Source organism: Hyla sarda, chromosome 2 (genome assembly GCF_029499605.1).
Source record: "Hyla sarda isolate aHylSar1 chromosome 2, aHylSar1.hap1, whole genome shotgun sequence".
Classification (NCBI taxonomy): Eukaryota; Metazoa; Chordata; class Amphibia; order Anura; family Hylidae; genus Hyla; species Hyla sarda.
In genome coordinates, this window is record NC_079190.1 from 277,902,393 (window position 1) to 277,926,854 (window position 24,462).

Consider the following 24,462-nt stretch of genomic DNA (forward strand, 5'->3'; position numbering starts at 1 on the left):
TAACAATAACCTTTCACTTTAGACGCCTTGATCGGCATTGATCACAGCACCTAAAGGGTTAATGACCAGCATTGGCGGTAGCCGAAACACTCACTGTTCTGAAGCGAGCAGCGCACCTGCACTCTCTTTAAAGCCGCTTAAGGATTCAGGGAATACAGGTACACCATTGGTCCTTAAGTACCAGGACGCAAGCGTGTACCTGTATGCCCTTGGTCCTTAACAGGTTAAAATGTGGGACCTGAGCAGAGAAAAATGTCAATGGCTTTCACCTTCCCTATGGTGATGCTGTAAGGAAATTAAATAATTAGCACCATGTTTCCCAACAAATTAAAGTTTATCAGTGGGGGCTTCTTGTGATTAGTACTTTGTTAAAACTTTCCTGTCATTTAAATAAACTTATAACATGTCACACAAATACATCAAAAATTTTGATCATTTAGTGTCTTAGTCCTGAGACTCAGGCTATGTTCACAGGGCAGTATTTCCTAGCGGAATCTGCTGGAAAAGTTCAACTGCACATTGGTCCTCATTTACTATTGCAAACACGAAATGTTTTGTCGGGTTGTTCGCTAGATTTTGAGATCTGAGAAAACCCGAAAAGGGGGTGTGACCGCCGGGAAAAGGGGCGGGGCCCTACATTTTCACAAAAGCTCAACATATTTACTACGGTTTCCACATTAAATGTGGTGAATTTGAGGAAAACCCTACAGATCAGAGCAAAAAAAGCAAAATGTAGGGAATTATAACCTACACTCCACTCTTAGTAAATAAGGGCCATTGTGTTGAATGGGGATGCCGCTGTCCCATTTAAATGACGGAATTTCCGCTGCAGAAATTCTGATTTCTGCAAAAACATTGGTGGGGATTTATTAAAACCTGTCCAGAGGAAAAGTTTACAGAGTTGCCCATAGCAACCAATCAGCACACTTTAAAAGGCCTCTGAAAATGAAAGAAGCAATCTGATTGGTTGGGCAACTCAGCAACTTTTCCTCTGGACAGATTTTGATAAATCTCCCCCATTTAACGTGTCTTTAAATTTTGCTGAATTCCTGGCGGAATCCCATTGAAGTCAATGGGGCTTTGAATTTCATCAGAATTCTGTGTTTTGAGCACACAGAAATTCTGCAGCAAGCTTTGCAAAACGGGAACGTTGTCTTACAATGAAAACCATTTCCAGCAATCCGACGTAGCAGCGAGCCAGGGAGTTAAACACACAGCTGTCTTATTCTCCTAACTATATTCAACGCTCAGAGGGGTCTCAGGACTGAGACCCCAACTTATCTGAACTTTTTACATGTTTGTGCAACATGTCAAAAGTTTTCTTTAAATGACAGTAATGCATTAAAGGGGTATTCCAGCAAAATGTTTTATATGGTGCTAGGTATGATGTAAAAGTAATAATTACCTATTCTGGTCTCCCGCTGCTTCTGTTTCACAGATTTCTAGTCTCATGATGTTTTATCTCTTCTCCCATCTTCCAAGTTGAGGAATTTGAGCAGGACATGCCCACCCGCTCAGCCAATCACTAGTCGAGACTTACACTGCTGTGGTTAGTGACTGGCGGCAGGTCCTGCTCAGACACCTAGTCTCGAAAGCAGGTGAAAAAGATGAACAGTGGGACCAGAAGTCTGTGAGACCGGAGTTGCAGGGAACAGGAGGGAAATAAGTATCACTTGTTTGTTATTTTTACACCATGCCCTATATAATTAATTGTATTTGTTCTTAATATCCCTTTAGGGACCTTTTGAACTAGATTGGATATCTCAAGCAGAGAATCCCTTTAACCCCTTAAGGACTCAGGGTTTTTCCGTTTTTGCACTTTCGTTTTTTCCTCCTTACCTTTTAAAAATCATAACCCTTTCAATTTTCCACCTAAAAATCCATATTATGGCTTATTTTTTGCGTCGCCAATTCTACTTTGCAGTGACATTATTCATTTTACCCAAAAATGTACAGCGAAACGGAAAAAAAAATCATTGTGCGACAAAATCGAAAAAAACCCGCCATTTTGTAACTTTTGGGGGCTTCCATTTCTACGCAGTGCATATTTCGGTAAAAATTACACCTTATCATTATTCTGTAGGTCCATACGGTTAAAATAATACCCTACTTATATAGGTTTGATTTTGTCGCACTTCTGGAAAAAATCATAACTAAATGCAGGAAAATGTATACGTTTAAAAATGTCATCTTCTGACCCCTATAACTTTTTTATTTTTCCACGTACAGGGCGGTATGAGGACTCATTTTTTGCGCCGTGATCTGAAGTTTTTATCGGTATGATTTTTGTTTTGATCGGACTTTTTGATCACTTTTTATTCATTTTTTTAATGGTATAAAAAGTGACCAAAGTACGCTTTTTTGGACTTTGGAATTTTTTTGCGCATACGCCATTGACCGTGCAGTTTAATTAATGATATATTTTTATAGTTCGAACATTTACGCACGCGGCGATACCACATATGTTTATTTTTTATTTTTTTTTACACTTTTATTTTTTTTTTATGGGAAAAGGGGGGTGATTCAAACTTTTATTAGGGAAGGGGTTAAATGACCTTTATTAACACTTTTTTTTTTTTTTTTTACTTTTTTTTGCAGTGTTATAGGTCCCATAGGGACCTATAACACTGCACACACTGATCTCCTATGCTGATTACTGGAGTGTATTAACACGCCTGTGATCAGCATTATCGGCGCTTGACTGCTCCTGCCTGGATCTCAGGCACGGAGCAGTCATTCGTCGATCGGACACCGAGGAGGCAGGTAAGGGCCCTCCCGGGGTCCGATCAGCTGTTCGGGACGCCGCAATTTCACCGCGGCGGTCCCGAACAGCCCGACTGAGCAGCCGGGTCACTTTCAGTTTCACTTTAGAAGCGGCGGTCAGCTTTGACCGCCGCTTCTAAAGGGTTAATACCGCACACCGCGATCGGCGATGTGTGGTATTAGCCGCGGGTCCCGGCCGTTGATGAGCGCCGGGACCGAAGCGATATGATGCAGGATCGCGGCGCGATCCCGCTTCATATCGCGGGAGCCGGCGCAGGACGTAAATATACGTCCTGCGCCGTTAAGGGGTTAATACCTGTATTTTTGGAGTGGGAGAGAAGTTAACAATCACAGGAATCCAGAGAGATTGTCAAAATAGAACTGTAGTGCAATATAACTTATCCCCTATCCAAAGGATAGGGGATAAGTTATCGATCGCAGGAAGCGCTGTGTCGCCCCCAGAAGAAAGCCACGTCAGACCCCTCCTCTCCATGGATCTCTATGGGCGTGTGGCCGCTGCGTCATGCTGAGGACAATGGACAAGCCCCTTCCTGCGTACTGCCGCGGCCCTGTATAGATCATCACAGGGGGTCCAAGCGGTCGGACCCCCCGCAATCTATAACTTTGGATAGGGGATAAGTTATATTGCACTACAGTTCTCCTCTAACCCCTTAAGAACACAGCCCATTTTGGCCTTAATGACACAGCCAATTTTATTTTTGCATTTTCGTTCTTTCCTCTTTGCCCTCTAAGATCCTTTTTATATTTACGTATACAGACCCATTGTGAGGGCTTGTTTTTTGTGCAGTCAAAAGTACTTTGTAATGCCATTGCTCTTTTTTTAATCATAAAATTTGGGATTGGAGTATTGGAAAACCGCAATTTTTTAAATGCTAATTTTGAAGGGTTTTGTCTTCACGCTGTACACTTTGCGGTAAAAATTTATTTTTCTTTATTCTGTGGGTAATAGGATTAATCCCTTAAAGGGGTACTCCGCCCCTAGACATCTTATCCCCTATCCAAAGGATAGGGGATAAGATGTCCGATCGCCGCAGTCCCGCTGCTGGGGACCCCTGGGATCCCCGCTGCGGCACCGCGCTATCATTACAGCACAGAGCGAGTTCGCTCTGCATGTAATGATGGGCAGTACAGGGGCCGGAGCATTGTTACGTCATGGCTCCGCCCCTCGTGACATCACGGCCCTCCCCTTTCAATACAAGTCTATGGGAGGGAGTGTGGCGGTCGTCACGCCCCCTCCCATAGACTTGCATTAAGGGGACGGGCCGTGATGTCACGAGGGGCGGCACCATGACATCACGCTGCTCCGTCCCCCGTATTGCCCGTCATGCTCCCCAGCAGCGGGACCGCGGCGATCTGACAGCTCAAGATGTCTAGGGGCAGAGTACCCCTTCAAAGGAAAACTGTCAACAAGTTCACCCACACTAAACTCAATACACTGGGATTATAGTGTGGGTGAACAGGAATCCAATGAGGGGGTCACTTATTTTTCTTCCTCCAATTGCTGCTGAGTTATGCACCGGTAAATTTGTATCCCATACGGTAAATGACGTAAACGTAAAAAAAAAAAAATTCCAAACCACTGAATTGCAATTTTTATAATATCCCAGAAAAAAAAGTAAAAAAGCGATTAAAGAGTCAGATCAATACCAAAATGGTACCGATACAAAAAAAACTGATTATGGTGCAAAAAATGAGCCCTCATACAGCCTGGTATGTGGGGAAAAAAATAAAATAAAGCTACAGGGGTAAAAAAAAAAAAGGCAATTAAAAAAAAATTCGAAAAAGTTCAGAATTTTTTTAATATTTTGTAAAACATGAGGGAAACTATACAGATCTGGTATCGCTGTAATCAGGCCGGCCTAAAGTATCAAAACAAAATGTTATCTCAACCTCAAGGTAAATGGCGTAGAAAAGAAAACCATCAAATTTGCAAAATCATCTTTTACTATTTCAATTTCACTTCAACGAATATAAATATATATATATATAAAATAATTTTTTGGTTTTGTTTCGGAGATTGTTATTGAAAAATTAAAAGGTATCATTATAGTAGGTAGTTATGGCTATTATAAGGCGAGGAGGAAAAGTGAGTGTAAAAGCGAAAATTGGTCCGGACAAGTGGATCGTCATGAGGGACAAGTAGATTTTGCTCTGTTTTAGTCCAGTGGACAAGTAGTTTTTTTTTATTACATTTCCACACCCCTGATATAATGCTATTGTATAAATAGTTTTTGCAAATAACAGGTAACCTTTAAAATGAGCACACCTACTGGAAATGGCCCAACCACAGTCTTTAGTCTGGCCCATTAAACTGAATGAGACGAGGTCAGTATGTGGCAGTAGACTTCAGCATCACTTTTTGATGTACACTGAACATGCATTTTTGTTAAATTGTGATATGAATATGGCCTTGTATGTACAGTAAAATGCATGCACAGCTTTCCTCATCTATTTGGTGCACATTTCTGGTTGTAGATACTAGGGATCGACCGATTATCGTTTTGGCCGATATTATCAGCCGATATTCACGATTTAGGACATTATCGGTATCGGCAATTACCTTGCCAATAATCCGATAAAAGCGCCCGCTTTAAATCAATGATCTGCAGCGGTGTCGCTGGGGGGGATAAATAGCCGTTAACTTATACCGGAATATCGGTGTAAGTTATCGGCTATCGGCCCTAACCTCCAAAGAGTATTGGTATCTGCCCTAAAAAAACTATATCGGTCGATCCCTAGTAGATACCATATACTACAAATGGACACTACTTATGTGTGACACCAATGGATTTCTTTATAGTGTGTAGTGGAGACAATTTTACATTAGCTATCTCTTTACTGCTACTTTCTGCAACAAACAGGGCAGTTATAAGAAAACCTTGAGCGGCTGGCCATGTGTATTGTTGAGGCTGCAGGTGTTACTCTGTTGTGTCCTGTAAACCAAGGGGTTATGATAGCTTTGTGAAATGACAACCAGTGTCATATGCCATGACTTTTGTTATGGCAAATTCGTACAATATACAGAAAAGCTTCCGAATAGAAGTAAAACTATTGCTCCCATAAAAGTCTATAGTTTCTAAATTACTGTAATCATGGGGTGCTTACTGGTTGTCATTGGCTGCTGTGATGGATCAACTGTTACAGCCTGCTACAGGCTATACTAGTAGATTACTGATTGCATAAATAAATGCAATAAATATGTATTGCACTGATCAATATAAATAGTAGAATGATTGCTTTTTATTTTCCAAACTTCATGGTAAAACTGACTTGTTTTCTTCATTCTTTGTCTGATTACAATGATACCCATATTTACATAGCTTGTGTATTTATTTTTGTTTTCAGGCAGGCTCTATTAGCAAATTACTCCACTGCCAGCACAGAGGTCTTTAGAAGGCCTCCAGCTGCCATGGTAATAGATTGGCACCCCAAAGTCACATTGTGTGGGGTGCCATTCGGATAGGTGCCACTCCAGTCACTAATCTTCTTAAATGCAGCATTTAGGGGTTAATGGCTGATAGCAGTAGTCACCCACCATCTAGAAAGCAAACTCAGCTTCAAAGTTTAATAGAAAAAGTAAGCCATGTGGCATATGTTGCCATATGTTGTTAAAATTGCCCTATTCCGACCTCTATATCTTTTTATTTTCTGTCCACAGGGCTCTTTTGTATGTACCATTTTTAGTTTTTTTTGTAGTCTCCAAGCTAATTACAATGTTTGCTTTGCTTGTCACAAGTATGGGTAGGATAGGATACATTCGCTCACTAGGTTTATAAGGAATCCCTTTATCTCACCTACAGGCAACATCTGACTGTCATGCATATCTGTATTATCTCCATCAGGAGACACCAGGGGTTGTTTCTCCCTCAAATCACTCAACATTTTCAGTGTCAAGCTTTGATAAATAGGCCCTTCACCACAAAATAGCTGCAATATGTTCACAGAAAACCTGTTAAAGGCCACTGGAAGACTTTGACAGAGTTTTAAATACATATTTTCCCCAAGAAGGTATTCAAAATTTTTTGACCCCCCCCCCCCCCCACCCAAACTTCTAGCTTTAGAACAAGGGAATCAATGGCTGTTCCAAGTTTGAAACTTTTATAAGAAAAACTTTCTTGTACATAACAGCCAATCAGAGCTCAGCTTTTATTTCATATTCTGCTTTAAAAAAAACTGAGCTGCTCTTTGATGGATTCCTATGAGCAAAAAGACATTGACTTTTAGGACCTTTTCATAAAACTCCTCCATTGAGTTGTTGTAACACCATAGTGTGCTGGCTTTGGATTACAAACAAGAATTCAGACAACATACAGTGTAGTGATAAAATCCAGGGCTTAATAAATCCAAACTAAGCTATTTAATTTATTGGTGTATTAAGTGACTGAATAATTCTATTTGCTAAAAGTTCCTTTTCTTCATATAGATTGAAGTATGGATGCCAACATTAATAAAGAAAAGCCGGTGGTTTTAGAAAACTCTTACAAGAAGCAGACTGCAAAGGTACCAGAGGAATCTCTATTGGATGAGAATTATTTCATGAACTCAGAGGTGCTGAAGGGAATTCAAGATATTATTGGTGACGATGAGCGGGATTATTTGCTGACGGTCAGCAATTCCTCCACACTACACCCTCTACAGAGTATGGAAAAAGAGAGGACTACTACAGAGCACAAAACAGAAGGTGAAAGGGAAATTTCTATCAGTAACTTGAGACTAACAGATTTCCTCCCTCAGCTAAGCAAAGAGTCAATGCTACAAACAATCCGAAAAAATTTAAGTGTATCCAGAGAAAGAGCGGGCCAAGCAATCAGGCCGGGCAGGGATATTCCAAGACACGTTTTCTAGAGAATCAGATTGCAGCTTAAAAGAAAGTTTTGACAGGAACCAAGGTAAATGAAATTACATTCCTAAAGACATTAAAGGGGTTATCTAGGAAAAAGCTTTTTTTTTCTATATCAACTGGCTCCAGAAAGTTAAACAAATATTTGTAAATTGCTTCTATTAAAAAAATCTTAATCCTTTCAGTACTTATGAGCTGCTGAAGTTGAGTGGTTCTTTTCTGTCTAAGTGCTCTCTGATGTCTCGGGAACTGTCCAGAGTAGAAGCAAATCCCCGTAGCAAACCTCTACTACTTTGTGCAGTTCCCGAGACAAGCAGAGATGTCAGCAGAGAGCACTGTTGCCAGACAGAAAACAGCAACTCAACTTCAGCAGCTGATAATTATTGGAAGGATTAAGATTTTTTAATAGGAGTAATTTACAAATATGTTTAACTTTCTGGAGCCAGTTGATATATAAACATTTTTTTTTCCCTGGAATAGTCCTTTAATGTTTCACTGATCTTTTTTAGAAAGAAAACAGTGCAGAGACTACTGATCTGATATGAAACGCCAGAAGATTATTTAAGGGGGTTTTCCCAATCTAAACAAGGATTCTATATGATTAGCTTCAGACCTTCAGTTCCATTGATCTAGAGACTGTTGCAAGTCCCAAGGGGCAGACCCTCACAGTCAGGCATAGATTAGTGGTTATGGAGGGAAAAACCTCTGTCTGTAGCATTGCTAGCAGAAAAGTTTCTTCACTGACCAGAATGCTTTCAGAAGATTATTTTTTTTAAATTTCCTATACAGTGACCCCCCCGACCTACGATGGCCCCGACATATAATCAAATCGACATACGATGGCCTCTCAGAGGCCATCGCATGTTGATGTCAGCATCAACATACGATGCTTTTTTATGTCGGGGCCATCGCATTAAGTGCTATCCGGCAGCGCAAAATGCTTAAGCTGCTGCCGGATAGCAGTTTAATGTTCCCCGTATGGTGCGGTAAGAATTACTTACCCCTCCACGATGCTCCGGGGTGCCCTCCGTGTTAAGCGCTGGTCTTCCGGTGGTCTTCCGGTGTCCCTCTCCGATGACGTCAATACGCTGCTGCGCACGTCATCCAATAGGAGAAGACAGCGTAGAGCCCAGCGGTGGCCCGGGGTCACCATCGGGAGCGGCGGGGACAGGTGAGTACAGCTTCCTATACTTTACATTGCACGAATCCGTCAACATACGATGGATTCGACAAACGATGGCTCGTTTGGAACGAATTACCATCGTATGTTGAGGGACCACTGTATTTTCTTGAGAGGTCTATTTTGTTGTTTTTCTATTTTAGAAGCGTGTACGTACACACACCCGCATCCACAGCAGATTTCACACTGCAGGAAATCTGCTGCGTATTCTGCTACACAATGCGTCTGCAGAGAATCAACCACTCTTGTCTATTTTCTGTGGACCCATTGAGGTCAATAGGTAGCAGAATCCATGGGGGATGCAGTACATGTGAATGTACCCCGAGGGTATGTTCACACATGCGGATTTACATCAAGCTTTTTGCTGTAGTTTTAGCTGTGGCAAAATTTCCCCAGCAGATTGCATTGACCTCAACGGGGACTGCTATGGATTTTCCGTTGCGTAAAGCCCAACTCTGGTAATCCGCCTATGTAAACATACCCTGGAATTTTAAACGGAAACTGACGTCCTGTTGACCCACACTAAAGCCAACACACTGGCTTTTAGTGCAGGTTAACAGCATTAAAACAGGGGGTTACTTACATAATTCTGTCTAGCAGATAAAGCTATACTTCCCTGTAGTGTAATTGCTATAGTACTGTGCGCAATGGAGGGGGGGGAGCTGACTTGCTGAGCTTCCCGGCCTAGATGCAGTGCTATCCCCGCCTATCTGAGGAATATTCTAATTTCGTCACTCTCACTTAGAATATTCATCAGATGGGGAGCCCTGTTCTCAAGATCGCTTGGACCTCCAGTGAATAGGGGATAAATTATTTTAATTTGGAATACTGATTAATTTAGAATGGGCACTGTCACATTTTGACATATTGTAGAGACATGTCAATAGTTTTTATTAGTTAGGGTCGGGGTGCCTGGACCCCGACTGATTACTAGAACGAGCTGGGAGAAGAGCTCACTAAGCGGGACAAACTTACAATGTATCAGCCGTGCTTTTCTCCCAACTCTATTCGGCGATTTGATCTGGGTCTGAACACACAAACTCTGACTGATCAAAACTTTTAACTTGACTCTAAGATATTTCAAAAGTTTTTTAAAGGGACAGATACACTTTAATATGTAAAAAAAATTATATTTGGAATTATTGTAAACATATCAACCCAAAGAATAATGTTAACCCTTATATTGCTATAAAAATGAAACTCAAAACCTGGAATTGCTATTTTTGGTTTCATAATTTTACAAAAAAAAGTTTTTAAAAACACTGTATGCACACTTCCCACAAATAACAGGTACCCACATGGCTACATCGATTAAAAAGTTATGGCTCTTAATAGGCAAGCGACTTGAAAACCAGAAAAAAATCACCACATCCAAAAGACTAAAAAAAAGCAGTGAATCATAGTAACATAGTTCATAAGGTTTGAAAAAGACCAGAGTCCATCAAGTTAAACCTATATCCCTAATGAGTCTCTACTGAGTTTATCCAGAGGAAAGCAAAAACCTCTCATACTAGAGGTAAAAATTCCTTCCCGACTCCAAATATGGCAGTCAGAATAAATCCCTGGATCAATGTTCTGTTCCTATAAATCTAGTATCCATAACCTGTAATGTTGTTGTTCTCCAAAAATGCATCCAGACCCTTTTTAAATTCTTTAAAGTTTAAGTTAATCATGACCACCTCCTCAGACAGAGAATTCCACTGTCTCACTGCTCTTACCTTCTTTCCTCCAAACGTAGAGGATGCCCCCTTGTAATAGATACAGTCCTGGGTATAAATAGATCGTGGGAAAGATCTCTGTACTGTCCCCTGATATATTTATACATAGTTATCAGGTCTCCCCTGTGCCTTCTTTTTTCTAAACTAAATAACCCCAATTCTGATGATCTAATCTTCCTGGGTCTGTAGTCCTCCCATTCCCCGTATTACCCTGGTTGCCCGTCTTTGAACCTTCTCCAGCTCCACTATATATTTCTTGTACACTGGTGCCCAGTACTGTACACAGTATTCTATGTGTGGTCTGACTAGTGATGCGCCGACATGATTCTTCAGATGCTCCGGAGCGCAAGAACTTCTGAACTTCGGCGCATGTTGAAGCCGGCATATATAGTTATATATTGCGCCAGCGCATCTTCTGATGCGACCGGCGCGCAGGAGCGCCTGTACTGTCGCCGACAGCTCCACTCCTTCCGGCCATACTCCTTTTGTATGTATTACTTATAGGGCAGTCGGGGGTGTTTTTCTATGGCCGCATGCTTCTGCCCAGAGGCATAGCCCCGCCCACTCCTCTCTGGCAGGAATTTCGGCCACTACAGCTGCAGAGGTTTAGGGATCTGCCTCTCCTCCTATCAGTGCGGTTTGTGCGCAGCTGTGGCCTGTTTTCCTCCAATGAGAGTTTGGCTCATACAGCTCTGGCCCTCTCCTTCATGAGGCCTCCCCCCCCCTTCCTCTTTCTGAGGAATTAGGTTTTTGCTGTTATACAGTCTGGCTGGCACTATGTCCGAACCCAGAACTAACCCACCCTCTAGACATGGCCCTGGTCACCTGTTATGCCTGTTTAATGTGCAACACTAAACTGCCCTGGGGTCCTGTTGAACCCAATTGTTCTGCCTGCACCTCTATGCCTCTTGGTATATCTGCCCAGGACGTTCCCCCAATTTTGGCTGCTCTCATAAATATCCTAGGGGTTTCTCCTCTGGTTCATCTCCTCATAGGTATTGCCACTCTTCCCCCCACCCCCCCCCCCCCCCCTGCAACCCATACCAGAGGTCGCTCTCTGGGTCTCCAAGTCTGCGTACCAGGTTAGTTTCGCCTTCATCCAAGGCTGCCTCCACCCGCTCCCACTCTCCTGGGGAACTGGAAGATTAGGCTTCAGGTTCTGCCTATGACTCAGAGAACCGAACTGACATGGCCGGCATGGTGGACACCTTGGTCTCGGCCTAAGGGACACATTTCATCTAAAGGACCCAGGAACTTCAGAACCAGCTCCAGAAGTCTCCTTTCACCACTCCCGTCCCTCTCCTAAGGTGTTCAGCTCTGATGCTGAATTTGTTGCCTTGCTGGAAATGGCATGGAAGCATCCTGACAAGCGCTTTCAAGGAACCAAGACAGTTCAAGCTCAATTTTCCTTTGCCCAGGAATTTATTGCAAAGTAGACATCTCCATTAGCAGTGGATGCACCTGTGTCCTGCCTTTCTAAAGCAACTTCTCTGCCTTTGGCGGATACGGCTTCTTTCAAGGACCCGGCGGATTGAAAATCTAGCAAAATTTCGCCTTTGAAGCAGGTTCATCCTTACTTCCGTCCTTCGCTTTTGCTGGGGTATTAAAAGCCCTTTCTGTCTAGGCTTCCCAACTCTGCCAGAACTTTCTTTCTCAGTCACCTGCGGAGGAACTGGCGGACCTTGCACTTCAACTCTCCAATGCTGGGGACTACTTGTGCTCTGCTTCTATGTAATCGGACTGTGGTACGGCTTTTGCCACAGGTAATCTGGTGGCTCTTCCTAGTTCCATGTGGCTCAAGGCCTGGAACGCTGGTGCCGCTTCTAAGAAATCTCTTACGGAGCTTCCTTTTACTGATTCTCGACTGCTTGGAAAACTCCTTGATGAGATTATCTCAGAGACAACTGGTGGTATGTGTTCTTTATTGCCTCTAAATGAATCTCGCAGTACCGACTCCCGAAGGAAGTCAACCTCTCTTCGTTCCTTTCGGACCTATGGCTCGAATAGGTAGACCGGAACGGCACCATCTAGGGGCAAGAAGGTCCCTTCCTTTAAGGCCCATCCCTCCTGGAAATTGGATAATCGCTCCGGCAGTTTCGCAGCCAAGGCAGGGGTCCGCAAGACAACCCCTGCCTGAAGGGTCGCCCCACCCGTAGATTTTTCTCGGGTGGGAGGACGTTTGTCACTCTTCCAGGAAGTCTGGTCTGCTCACCTGCAGGACTCTTGGGTCCGGGATGTTTTTATCATCCCAGCTCCTCCTGTGGAGCGTTTTTCAGGTTTCTATTCCAACCTGTCTGGGGTCCCCAAAAAATGGCGGTTCCGTCCGCCCGATCATGGATCTGAAGCGCCTCAGCCGCCACCTACTAATCCGTCATTTTCGTATGGAGTCCCTTCGTTCGGTGGTGGCGTCCATTGATCAAGGGGAGTTTCTTCCTTGGTAGACATCCGTGATGCCTACCTCCACATTCCTATTTTTCCAGCACATCAGCAATATCTTCGCTTTGCTCTCCCGGAGGGCCATTTTCAGCTTGTGGCTCTTTCCTTCGGACTAGCCACTACTTCGAGGGTCTTCACCAAGGTCCGGGCGGCAGTGATCACCATTCTGCAAGCACAGGGTGTGTCAGTCATGCCCTACCTGGACGACATCCTGGTCAAGGCACCAAGCTGGGTCCAGAATCAGGAGAGTCTCCGTCTCATTCTACAGACCCTGTCGGCTGGTCGATCAATCAGAACAAGTCCTGTCTACTCCCTCTCAGTCCCTAATATTTCTGGAACTGAAATTTGGCTCGGCGTTTGCCGGGATTTTTCTTCCGCCGGACGAGCGCCTGGCCCTATTATCTTGTGTTTTTTTTTTTTTTTTTACTGTAATATTTATTAAGGTTTTTCACAGATACAATCCAAACGTGAAGTAGCGTAGAAAACATGTCACAAAATTTTAGAGCACAAAAATACAGAGCAATAGCAGGCAGACAATAAGTCAAATTAAACCAAAAGGCGGCAGAACCCCCTCCCCAAGCAGTAGGCAGGGAGGAGATAGAGCCCACGAACATCCAACCGCCAGCTGGCGTCGCTAAAAACGCATTTTAACCACAGACAAAGGAGGGGTGAGGTGGGAGAGACAAACAAATGACAAACCAGACAGACGGACTATCCACAGAAGGAAAGTGGGGGAAAAAAGTAAGGAAAAGGGAGAGAGGAGAAGGAAAGGGAAAGGATATGGCCCTATTATCAGGGGTTTGGAGTTTCCGATGTCCTGTTCCCATTTACATTCAGGTCTGCATGCAAGTCCTGGGTCGAATGGTGGCGGCTATGGAAGCTTTCCTTACGCCCAGTTTAATTATCGACCTCTTCAGAATTCTCTTTTGTCCCGATGGGACAAATCTCCACTTACCCTCAATTGGAGAATCTTTCTCCCTCCCAAGACTCACCAGTCCCTCCTGTGGTGGCTTCGGTCCTCTCTTCTTCATCAGGGAAAATCCTTCTGCCCCTCTACTGGTAGGTCATTTTGACGGATGCCAGTCTCAGTGGTTGGGGAGGAGTTTTCAGAGACCGGACGGTCCAGGGACTTTGGTCCACTCAGGAAGCTCTTCTCCCCATCAACATTCTGGAGCTCAGAGCACTCTACCTTCGTCTCCGCCATTGAGAGTGCCTTCTCCAAGACCCCCTGTTCATGTACAGATGGACAACTCCACAGCTGTGGCATATGTCAATCATCAGGGCGGCACACACAGCTTAGCAGCTATGGCTAAAGTCTCCAAGATCCTTCTATGGGCGGAGCTCAGAGTCCCCACCATAACAGCTATTCACATACCAGGTGTGAAATCTTGGGAGGCGGACTTTCTCAGCCACTCCTCAGCTGACCCCAACGAATGGTCTCTTCTTCTGGAAGTGTTTGCGGAAATCTGCAACCTCTGGGGCACTTCAGGCATGGACCTTTTCGCGTCTCACCACAACCACATAGTTCCTCGGTTTGTGGCGAACTCCCAGGACTCCCTGGCTCTAGCCTTGGAAGCCCTGGTGATTACTTGGTCCCACTTCATCCTCCCATATCTCTTCTCTTCCTCTTCTTCCAGGGTCCTGAGGAAACTCAAGCGGAAGGCTTTCCCGCCATTCTAGTTGCTCTGAACTGGCCCAGGCGGGCATGGTATGCAGACGTGGTTCGTCTGGTGGACGATGTGCCACCGCGCCTTCCACTTCGATGAGATCTGCTCTCTCAGAGTCCTCTTGCCACCCCAATGATTGAGACTGAGGTTCCGAGAGCTAGGGGATTCTCTCCCCAAGTAATTTGCACTGTGATCAGAGCGCGCAGGGCCTTTTCTGCAAATATTTACCACCGTACTTGGCGGTCTTATTTTCATTGGTGTGAGTCTCACTCCTTTTCTCCAGTTGCGTTCTCTCTCCCACGACTTCTTTCCTTCTTACAGTCCGGGTTAGAACAACACTTTGCTTTCAGTTCCCTTATGGGACAAGTTTTGGCTCCATTCTTTTTCACCATCCCCTGGTGTCCGATCCTCATGTCCGGACCTTTCTCCATGCTACCCCGCTTTACAGGTCACCTGCTCCCCCCTGGGATCTCAATCTGATTCTCGGGGCCCTACAGGGGGCTCTCTTTGAAACTCTCGGGGATGTTCCTCTTCGTCTCCTTTCTTGGAACGTGGCCTTCCTTATTGCAGTCACTTCTATTAGGAGGGTTTCTGAGCTGGCAGCCCTATCCTGCCGATCTCCCTACCTGGTTCTACACCAGGACAAAGTGGTCTTTCGCCCGGTTCAGTCCTTTTTACCTAAGGTTGTTTCTGCCTTTCACCTCCATGAGGACATTGTCCTTCTGTCTTTTTGTCCTGCTCCTTCTCATCCCAGGGAGCGTTTGCTCCATTGACTTGATGTGGTACAAGCTGTTCGGATTTACCTCTCAGTCACTTCTTCCTTTCGCCAGTGTTACTCCTTCCTTGTCCTTACGAAGGGTAGTTGTATGGGACTTCCTGCTTCAAAGTCATCATTTTGCGGTGGATCTGTTTAGCCATCTCGGAAGCTTACCGCTGCAAAGGGAAGACCACTCTTTTCAGGGTCTCAGCTCTTTTCACATATTCTGTCAGAGCCTCCTGGGCTTTCCGCAACAAGGCTTCTGCCTTGCAAATCTGTAAAGTGGCCACCTGGTCATCTTTACACTCTTTTCACAAAATTCTACCAGGTACATACCTTCGCAACTGCTGATTCTAGTCTGGGTCGCAAGCTGTTACAGGCGGCTCCGCCTCCCACCTGAGTTGGGAATCATTTACCCACACTGGGGCCTGCTTTGGTACGTCCCATGGTCTGTGTCCCCCAATGGAGCCGATAGAGAAAATTAGATTTTTATGCTTACTGTAAAATCTTTTTCTTGGAGGACCCAGCTCTCTACCAGTTGTTCTGGTTTCGTTGCCCGTCCGAGGGTGCTTTCAGTTAATTTTTATTCTGTGGTTCCTCGGACGGTTCTGTTTTTTTTTTCTGACCTATCGGTCCTCTCCTACTGCTCTGGGACTAAACGGATTAGCCCAGCTGCCTGTGGGCTGGTATATCCTGCTCGGAGGGGATGACTTTTCTTGTTGCCTAGTGTCAAGCCTCCTATTAGCAGCAGCATATACCCCAAGGTCTGTGTCCCCCAATGATCCTCCAAGAAAAAGATTTTACGGTAAGCATAAAAATCTCCTTTTTCCTTATCCCCATTTGTAATTTCTCCTTTGTCGTTTTTTAAAGGGCCAACACTTTTATTTTTAACCTTTTTTGCTATTTATATAGTGTACGTCCGGGTTTGGCGGTACTTCGCGCACATTTACGTCCTGTGTATGACCGCGAGCATCGGAGTGGTGCTCGCTTCATACACGGCAGGTTCCGGCTGCTAGCAGCAACCGGGGACCCGCCGGTAATGGCCGACATCCGCAATCGCACGGATGTCTGCCATTAACCCCTCAGATGCCGTGATCAGTACAGATCACCGCATCTGCGGCAATGTGCAAGTTAAAATAGATGATTGGATCGCCCGCAGCGCTGCCGCGGCGATCCGATCATCTGTAATGGCGGACAGAGGTCCCTCACCTGCCTCCGTCCATCTCCCTGCGTCTCCTGCTCTCGTCTGATATCGAGCAGAGCAGAAGATCACCGATAATACTGATAAGTGCTATGCTCTATGCATAGCACTGAACAGTATTAGCAATCAAATGATTGCTATAGATAGTCCCCTATGGGGACATAAAAAGTGTAAAAAAATAAAAAAAAGTTGAAAAATGTAAAACAAAAATCCCCTTCCTCAATAAAAATTGTCAGTTCTTCCCATTTTACCGCCAAAAAGCGTTTTTTTTTTTTTAATTAACATATTTGGTATCACCGTGTCCGTAAATGTCTGAACTATCAAAATATAATGTTAATGATCCTGTATGGTGAACGGCATAAATGTAAAAATAAAAAAAAGTCCAAAAATTCAGCTTTTTTGTCACATTTTAATACCAAAATTTTTTATAAACAAAATGATATAAAAGTTTTATATATGCAAATGTGGTAGTGATAAAAAGTACAGATGACAGCGCAAAAAATGAGCCCTCATACCGCCCTATATACAGAAAAATGAAAAAGTTATAAGTGGTCAAAATAGGGCGATTTTTAGATTACGGATTTTGTACCAAAATTTTTTAGATTTTTTTGTTTTTTTTATACATTTTTTTTTTTTAAAGCGGTACAAAAATATAAAAGTATCTAGCCATGGGTATCATTTCAATCGTATTGACCCACAGAATAAAGAACACGTCATTTTTACCGTGAATTGTACCGTGTGAAAACGAAACCCTGTGCAAAATTGTGGTTTTCATTTAAATTTCCTCCCTAAACTATTTTTTTGGGGTTCGCTGTAAATTGTTTGGTAAAATAAGAGGTTTCATTACAAAGTACAATTGGTCACGCAAAAAACAAGCCTTATATGGGTCTGTAGATGGAAATATAAAAGAGTTTTATGGATTTTAGAAGGCGAGGAGGAAAAATCGAAAACGCAAAAATAAAATTGGCCTGGTCCTTAAGGTGAAAATGGGCTTGAAGAACATTTTGGGGTTAGTTTGACTCTCTTTGGCAATGAGTCTTTCTGTCTCTATTTTTGCGGCTTTTATCTGTAGTGTGTGTGTTTTTATTTTATTTTTTTTTGTTTGTTTTTTTTTTTTACATTTTTCACTATAGCTTTTTAATGCTTCTTCACTGCCGTCCTGTTTTTAGTAGTTTAAATGCTTTATTTTTGTCATTTATTGCCCACTTAATGTTCTTATTCATCCATATTGGTTTTCTTTTATTTCTGACCATTTTATTCCCATAAGGTATATATCTCTTACAGTGAAAATTTAAGATATTTTTTTTAAAGTCTCCCATTTTGTGTCAGTGTTCTTGTTTTTTAAAACATTATCCCAATTTATATTGTTAAGGGCTTCTCTGAGTTGATCAAAGTTTGACTTCCTAAAGTTCATTGTTTTTGTGGCCCCTCGAGAGATCCCCTTAATGTACTATATTATGATCACTATTTCCTAGGTGTCTTTCTACTGTACCATTTGGGACAGATAATTGTTTTTAGCTAAAGTCAGAAACCTGTTTACTTTATGATATTCACAGGTCTCAGTCTCCCAGTTTATACAGTGGTCCCTCAACATACCATGGTAATCCGTTCCAAATGAACCATCGTTTGTTGAAACCATTGTTTGTTGAGGGATCCGTGCAATGTAAAGTATAGGAGGTAATACTACTGGATGTAGCCCTCCATCGCTGTCGCCGTGTCCCCGGAGTGTACCCATCACTCCGGAACGTGTCTGCTGCCCGGGATCCTCTCACTCTGTCACCGCCATCACGTCGCTACGCACGCCGCTCCTATTGGATTACGGGACGGCGTGCGCGACGACGTGATGACGTTGAAGGAGAGCGCCGGCGTAGCATTGGACCCCGAAGAGGACGCGCCGGAGCCCCAAGGACATTTAAGTGATCGTCGGGGCACACAGCGCACCGTAAACGGCTATCCGGCAGCAGCTGAAGCAGTCTGCGCTGCCGGATAGCCGTTTATGCGATTGCCCCGACATACAAAAGCATCGTATGTTGATGCTGCCTTCAACATATGATGGCCTCTGAGAGGCCATCGTATCTTGAAATGATCGTATGTCGGGGCCATCGTAGGTCGGGGGGGGGGGGGGGGGGTCACTGTATCAGGATAGTTAAAGTCCCCCATTATTATTACCTCATTCTGATTTTCTGCCTTGTTTATTTGCCTCAGTAATTGATATTCTGGCTCTTCCATTATGTTTGGTGGCTTATAGCAAACCCCCTATGAGATTTTTTTTTAATTTTCATCTTCATATATTTCTAACCATAATGACTCTACATTATTGTTTCCCTCCCATGTATCCTCCCGTAGTGCGGCCTTCAGATTTCACATAAAGAAAAACTCCTCCCCCTTTCAGTTTTGACCGATCCTTCCTGAATAGACTATAACCCTGTATGTTGACGGCCCAGTCACAGCTATCGTACAACCATAGTTATACTCACTATGTCATAATCTTCCTCAGACATCAACCACTCCACTCTGTTTTATTGGACAGACTTGTGGCATTGGTCAACATGCAATTTAAAGGTGTTTTTTTTTTTTTTTTTTTTCTTCCTATGAAGCCTATTCTAACCCCTTCCTCCGCTCCACCCCCAAGTACAATAGAGTCCCCCTTCTTTATCTACACTAGGTTCCCTCCCCCCCCCCCCCCCAGTCCCTAGTTTAAACACTCCTCCACCCTTCTAGCCATCTTCTCCCCAAGCTCAGCTGCACCCTCCCCATTGAGCTGCAGCCCGGTATCTGACAAAGAAGTCGTCCCAGTTCTCCATGAACCCAAATCCCTCCTTCCTACACCAGCTTCTGAGCCACTTGTTTACCTCCCTAATCTCCGGCTGCCTCTCTGGTGTGGCTCGTGGTACAGGTAATATTTCAGAAAATATTACCTTGGAGGTCCTTGCCTTAAGCTTGCGGCCTAAGTCCCTGAAATCATTTTTAAGGACACCCACCAGCCTCTTACTTTGTCATTGGTGTCAATATGTACCATGACTGCTGGGTCCCCTCCAGCCCCACCCAGCAACCTGTCAAACTGATCCGCGATGTTCCGAACTTGAGCGCCAAGAAGACAACACACTGTTCATCGATCCTGGTCTTTGTGACAGATCACCCTGTCTGTCCCCCTAATAATTGAGTCCCCCACTACCAGTACCTGTCTGGCCTGCTCAGCACTCCTTCCTCCCTCCTTACTGGAGCAGACACCACCCTGGTGGTCAGAGGCAGAGTCCCTCTACCCCGTTTCCTAACTGTAACCCAGCTAGCTGCCTGACTGACCCACTATCCTCCCCCACCTCTACCACAGAGAGTAATTGCTTAGTGAGCAGGAGACTCATCTCCAAGTTGTCAATGCATCTGTGTTGCCAGTTGATCCTCTAGATCCAGGATCTGGGCTTCCAAACGAACAACTTGCACAACAATATGCACCCTCAAACTGCTGTTAAAGGATTGCATACATTGTGCAAGATGCACACTGGACTGCCTTTTCCAACATGGAGGCCATATTAGATTTGGGAATTGCAAAAATTAACAGTAAAAAAAAAAAACAATCAAGTATTTCAATTAAATGCCCTAAATTTAAAGTCCCTTAATTTTAAGTCCCTCTCACTTTTATACTTACACTCACTTGTATACTTCACACTCTCTTGTATACAGACACACAATCACTAGCTCAGATAATCTCTTCGTATACTTCCTTTTATAGTTACCAGACACTACCTCTCTCTTCAACTGCCTGTAAGTTAATGCAAAAAAGGAAAAATTGTTTTAGTGCCAGGCTTCTCCTTTAGTTGTAGTCCCTGATACATTTTATTTTTAATAGGTTTATATTTATGGGGTCTTTGGTGACCACAAGCAGAGCACAGCGTAATGTGCACTCAAGGGGCATGTCTTGAAATGTATAATTTCTCGGTCGTCTCCTTTGGGGGACACAGAGACCGTGGGTATATCTTGCAGCCACTAGGAGGCTGACTCTAGGCATACAAAAAGTAAGTTGGCCCTTTCTGGCAGTATATATGCACCTACTGACTCTGAGCTAACCAGTTTTAGCTTAGTGTCCGTAGGAGGCAGACACCAGTCTGGAGTTCTCCATACCTAGTCATCTTTTTTTATTTTATAGCTAGGGTCTGTTTATAGGTTCCTTTCTCCTTTTTTATTTTCTCTTTCTTTAGGTGGGGGTTCAGGAGCATGGCACTACCTGTTCCCCGATATGCGGCTAAGGGACATAGAGTATGCACCATTAACCCCTTCCCGCCAATGGCCAGTGCCTGGGTTTGTACCTTTCTCAGCCTGACATAATGCAGTTGAGACGATAGCTGGCTGAAGACATCTTAAGTGAGTATGGCGGATAAGGGGGTGTATGTCCCTCCCCTTTCCCTCCACATCACCTCTTCATCTTCCTCTTGGGGTCCCCTATTACCTGGCGGATAAGGGGGAGTATGTCCCTCTACTTCCCCAGCCCTCCTCCCCCCCCCCTTTCCCTCTACATCACCTCTTCATCTGCCTCTTGGGGTCCCCTATTACCTGGGGCCCTAGGGGGATTTTCCTGGGGGCGATGGCTATCTTTTCTTATTTCTAGGGGTTAGGGGTTTTCAGCCTCCGGGTCTTCTCCCTCTATGCACGGCAGGGGGTAGCGGGGCAACCTCCCACACCGACGCTGCTTACTAGAGTTTTCAGCGCTCCAGCGCCCGCCCGCAGCCTCTGTCAGCTCGGCTGCTGCGCGCAGCTGCGCGCTTTTACTTTAGTTTTCGCCCACTTTTCGGGCATGTACGCGCTGCAGGGTGCATATTAATTCAGGCTAGGTCCTGTGCTGGGACCTAGCTCCACCCACTTCCCGTATTACATGCGCCCGCCCTCCTCTCTTCGGTGGCCAATGATTTTTTGCGCTTCGGGGGGGTCAATTTCTGGGTGCCTCCCTCTCTTGCTCCAATAGGACACCGTTCTCGTACTGTGACCGACCTGTTCCTGGGTCAGTGCAGCTGCCACCTCCCCCTTTCTGCTTGCCTGCAGACTCAGCTGCTGCCTACCTCTTCGGCTCCAGCCACATGGATATTTGTGGTAGTTAAAGTTACACTTATCAAGACGGGTTGCGCTCAGAGTACAACACTGAATGTACCGTGTTTCAAAACATATCTCCAGACCCTCAGCCACGGTCCTCTGGTAGCAGTCTTGCTGTCCCAGTTCAAAGCAGTAGGAAGAAAATGTGGAAAATTGGCCGATTCTGGCGCTGGCACCTAATCGGACAATTTTTCCACGTACTCTTCAGCTCCAGCCAGGACACAGCACAGCCACAGCCTGATTTCCAGCTCCAGTCAAGGGTCACAGCTCAGCTACAGCCATGGGACACAGAACTTGGGTGTGATTGTTCCATTTTATTGCTGACTACTTCTCACTAGCAACTATGTCTGACCCCAGACCTGAACCCCCCCCACCCAGACAGGCGACCGCAGCCTTGGTCACCTACTATTCTTGTGTGGGCTGCAAGACCAAAGTGCCCGGTGGTTCCACTGAATCCACCTGTCCCGCCTGCTCCACCATGCGCTCCACGGTGTCTGCCCCTCCCCCAGAGTGGGTTTTCTCCCTTTACCAGTCGATATCTGACCTGGCTAGGGTCGGCAGATCAGTGGCTTCGGCCTTGGAGATGTCTTCAATGCGCACGAACCCCGGTGAGTCCTGCTCGGTCTCTTCTGACCCCCACTCCCAATGCTCTCACAAGCACCCTAAAGTCATTTGCCAGGCTCTAGTCCAGAGTCGCGTGTTCAGGATAGACATTCTTCCTGTAGATCACTCTCCTCTTCACCAGCTCACCCCCCATTCTAGGGGCCGCTCCCCCAGTGACCATCCCAGGTCCCTGACTCCTCATTCTAGGTCTAACACACCACATTCTAAGGCTACCACCGCACGCTTCCACTCTCCAGGGGAAGTAGCGATCACGGGTCAGAATCCACCTCGTATCATGAGAACCACTCTGCCGTGTTTGATATGGTGGACCGCTTGGTGTCAGCCATCAGGGACACATTTTTTCTGGTGGACCCAAGAACTTCGGTTCCGGTTCCAGAAGCTTCTTTTTGCCGCTCTCTGCGTTTCCCCAAGGCTTTCAGTTCTCATGCTGAATTTGACGCTTTGTTGGACGCGGCTTGAAAGCATCCGGACAAACATTTCCAGGGAACCAAGAAGATTCAAGCTCAATTTCCGTTTCCTTCGGTTCTGGCTTCCAAGTGGACAGCGCCACTTGCAGTAGATCCTCCAATTTCTCGTCTATCCAAATCTACTAACCTGCCTCTGGCAGATGCAGCATCCTTAAAGGATCCGGGAGACAAGAAGATCAAAAACTTGGCGAAATCTGCCTTTAAAGCGGCAGGTTTGTCCTTGGTACCCACCTTTGCTTCCGCTTGGGTGTCCAAAGCAGTTTCGGTTTGGGCTTCCAAGTTATGGCCGGGCATCCTGTCAGGTGCCTCTCGGTAGGACTTGGCTGGGGACTTCCTCTGTTCGGCGGCTTTGCAGTCCGCCCGATGCACGGCCTTTGCTTCAGCTAACTTGGTTGCGATTCGTCGCTCCATGTGGCTGAAGGTGTGGGATGCTGATGCTGCTTAGAAGAAATCTCTAACAGAGTTGCCTTTCTCCGGTTCTCTCCTCTTTAGGTAACGTCTAGATGAAATTATTTCCGAAGCTAATAGAGGTAAAAGTTCTCTGCTGCTGCAGAACGAGCCTTGCCGCTCCGATCACAGTCAGAAGACAGCTTCCTTTCTGTCCTTTGCATCAGGTCGCCCTCCCAAGCAGGCGCCCTCCCACTCTCTGAAAGCCCCTTCTTTCAAGGCGCGTCCTTCCTGGAAGCCAGTCAACCGTTCTGGCGGTTTTGCGGCCAAGTCCGGTAACTGTAAGCCTCCTTCCTCCTGAAGGGACGCCCCCACCCGTGTCCTCTTCTTGGGTGGGAGGGCATTTGTCTCTTTTCCGGGACCTTTTGGCAGGCGCAAGTTCAGGACGCCTGGGTCTGAGATGTCATATCCAATGGTTACCGGATAGAATTTGCTTCCTTTCGCCGGGATCGTTTTCTGCCGATCCCGCCCTCCTCGTTCCCCTTCTTTGGTGGCGGCCTTTCAGGTCGCTTTAATTACCCTCCTCGCTCAAGGAGTGATTGTGCTTTCCTGTGCACCCCATTGGTCACCTTCGCTGAGATATGCAGTTTTGCTGAAGGTACAGTCTTTGGGACAGTAACCTGCGTTGCTTGCCAGGGGCTGCACAGTGGCTAAGTGGTTAACGCTGTTGCCTTGCAACACTGGGGTCTGGGGTTTAGATCCCACCAAGGACAATATAGATATTCTGTTCCCTTCTCCACCGGCCACCCTTACTGCGTCCGCGACTGCAGTCCCAGTGTTCCACTTCCTGAGTGAAGTGACTGACTGGGTGCCCCTGTGTGGGCAGTGGACTCTTTGCAAACTCCTCTTGGGTGGTCGTGGTCCTCTCAAATGCCCGTGGAGGACGTGACGTCTGCCACAGCTGCTATTCCGTTGTGTGAGAGTAGACCGCTGTACAATGGCCCCTCTACACCATCCATGGAGGTTGGGTCATCTGCGCAGCTGCTGTTCCGGTATTCCCACTCTGAGTGAGAGTTGACTGATGTACCATGGACCCTCTACACCATCCATAGAGGTTGGTTCGTCTGCTGCAGCTGCTGTTCCTTTACTCCTACTGTGAGTGAAAGTTGACCCTTGTACCTTGGGGCCTTCCGGTCATTCAGGTTGCCCAGTCTGGCGGTTTCATGCGTCTTCAACAAGTGTAGTTCTGTCTTGTTGTATCTGCCTACTGAGTCTTGCTACTTGCTGAGCGTGCTCAGCTGCTTTTCTATTGCCATTCT

At 45.4% G+C, this 24,462-nt stretch overlaps 1 protein-coding gene across 1 annotated transcript in view; it reads left to right on the plus strand.

Annotated features, from left to right (window-relative positions):
• ZMYM4 (zinc finger MYM-type containing 4) overlaps positions 1-24,462 on the plus strand; it is a 118,427-nt gene that overhangs the window by 5,052 nt on the left and 88,913 nt on the right. Inside the window, 2 exon segments of the mRNA XM_056557205.1 lie at positions 7,208-7,580; positions 7,582-7,673. Of these exon segments, the coding sequence (XP_056413180.1) occupies positions 7,216-7,580; positions 7,582-7,673 (457 nt within the window). The 5' untranslated portion in view covers positions 7,208-7,215.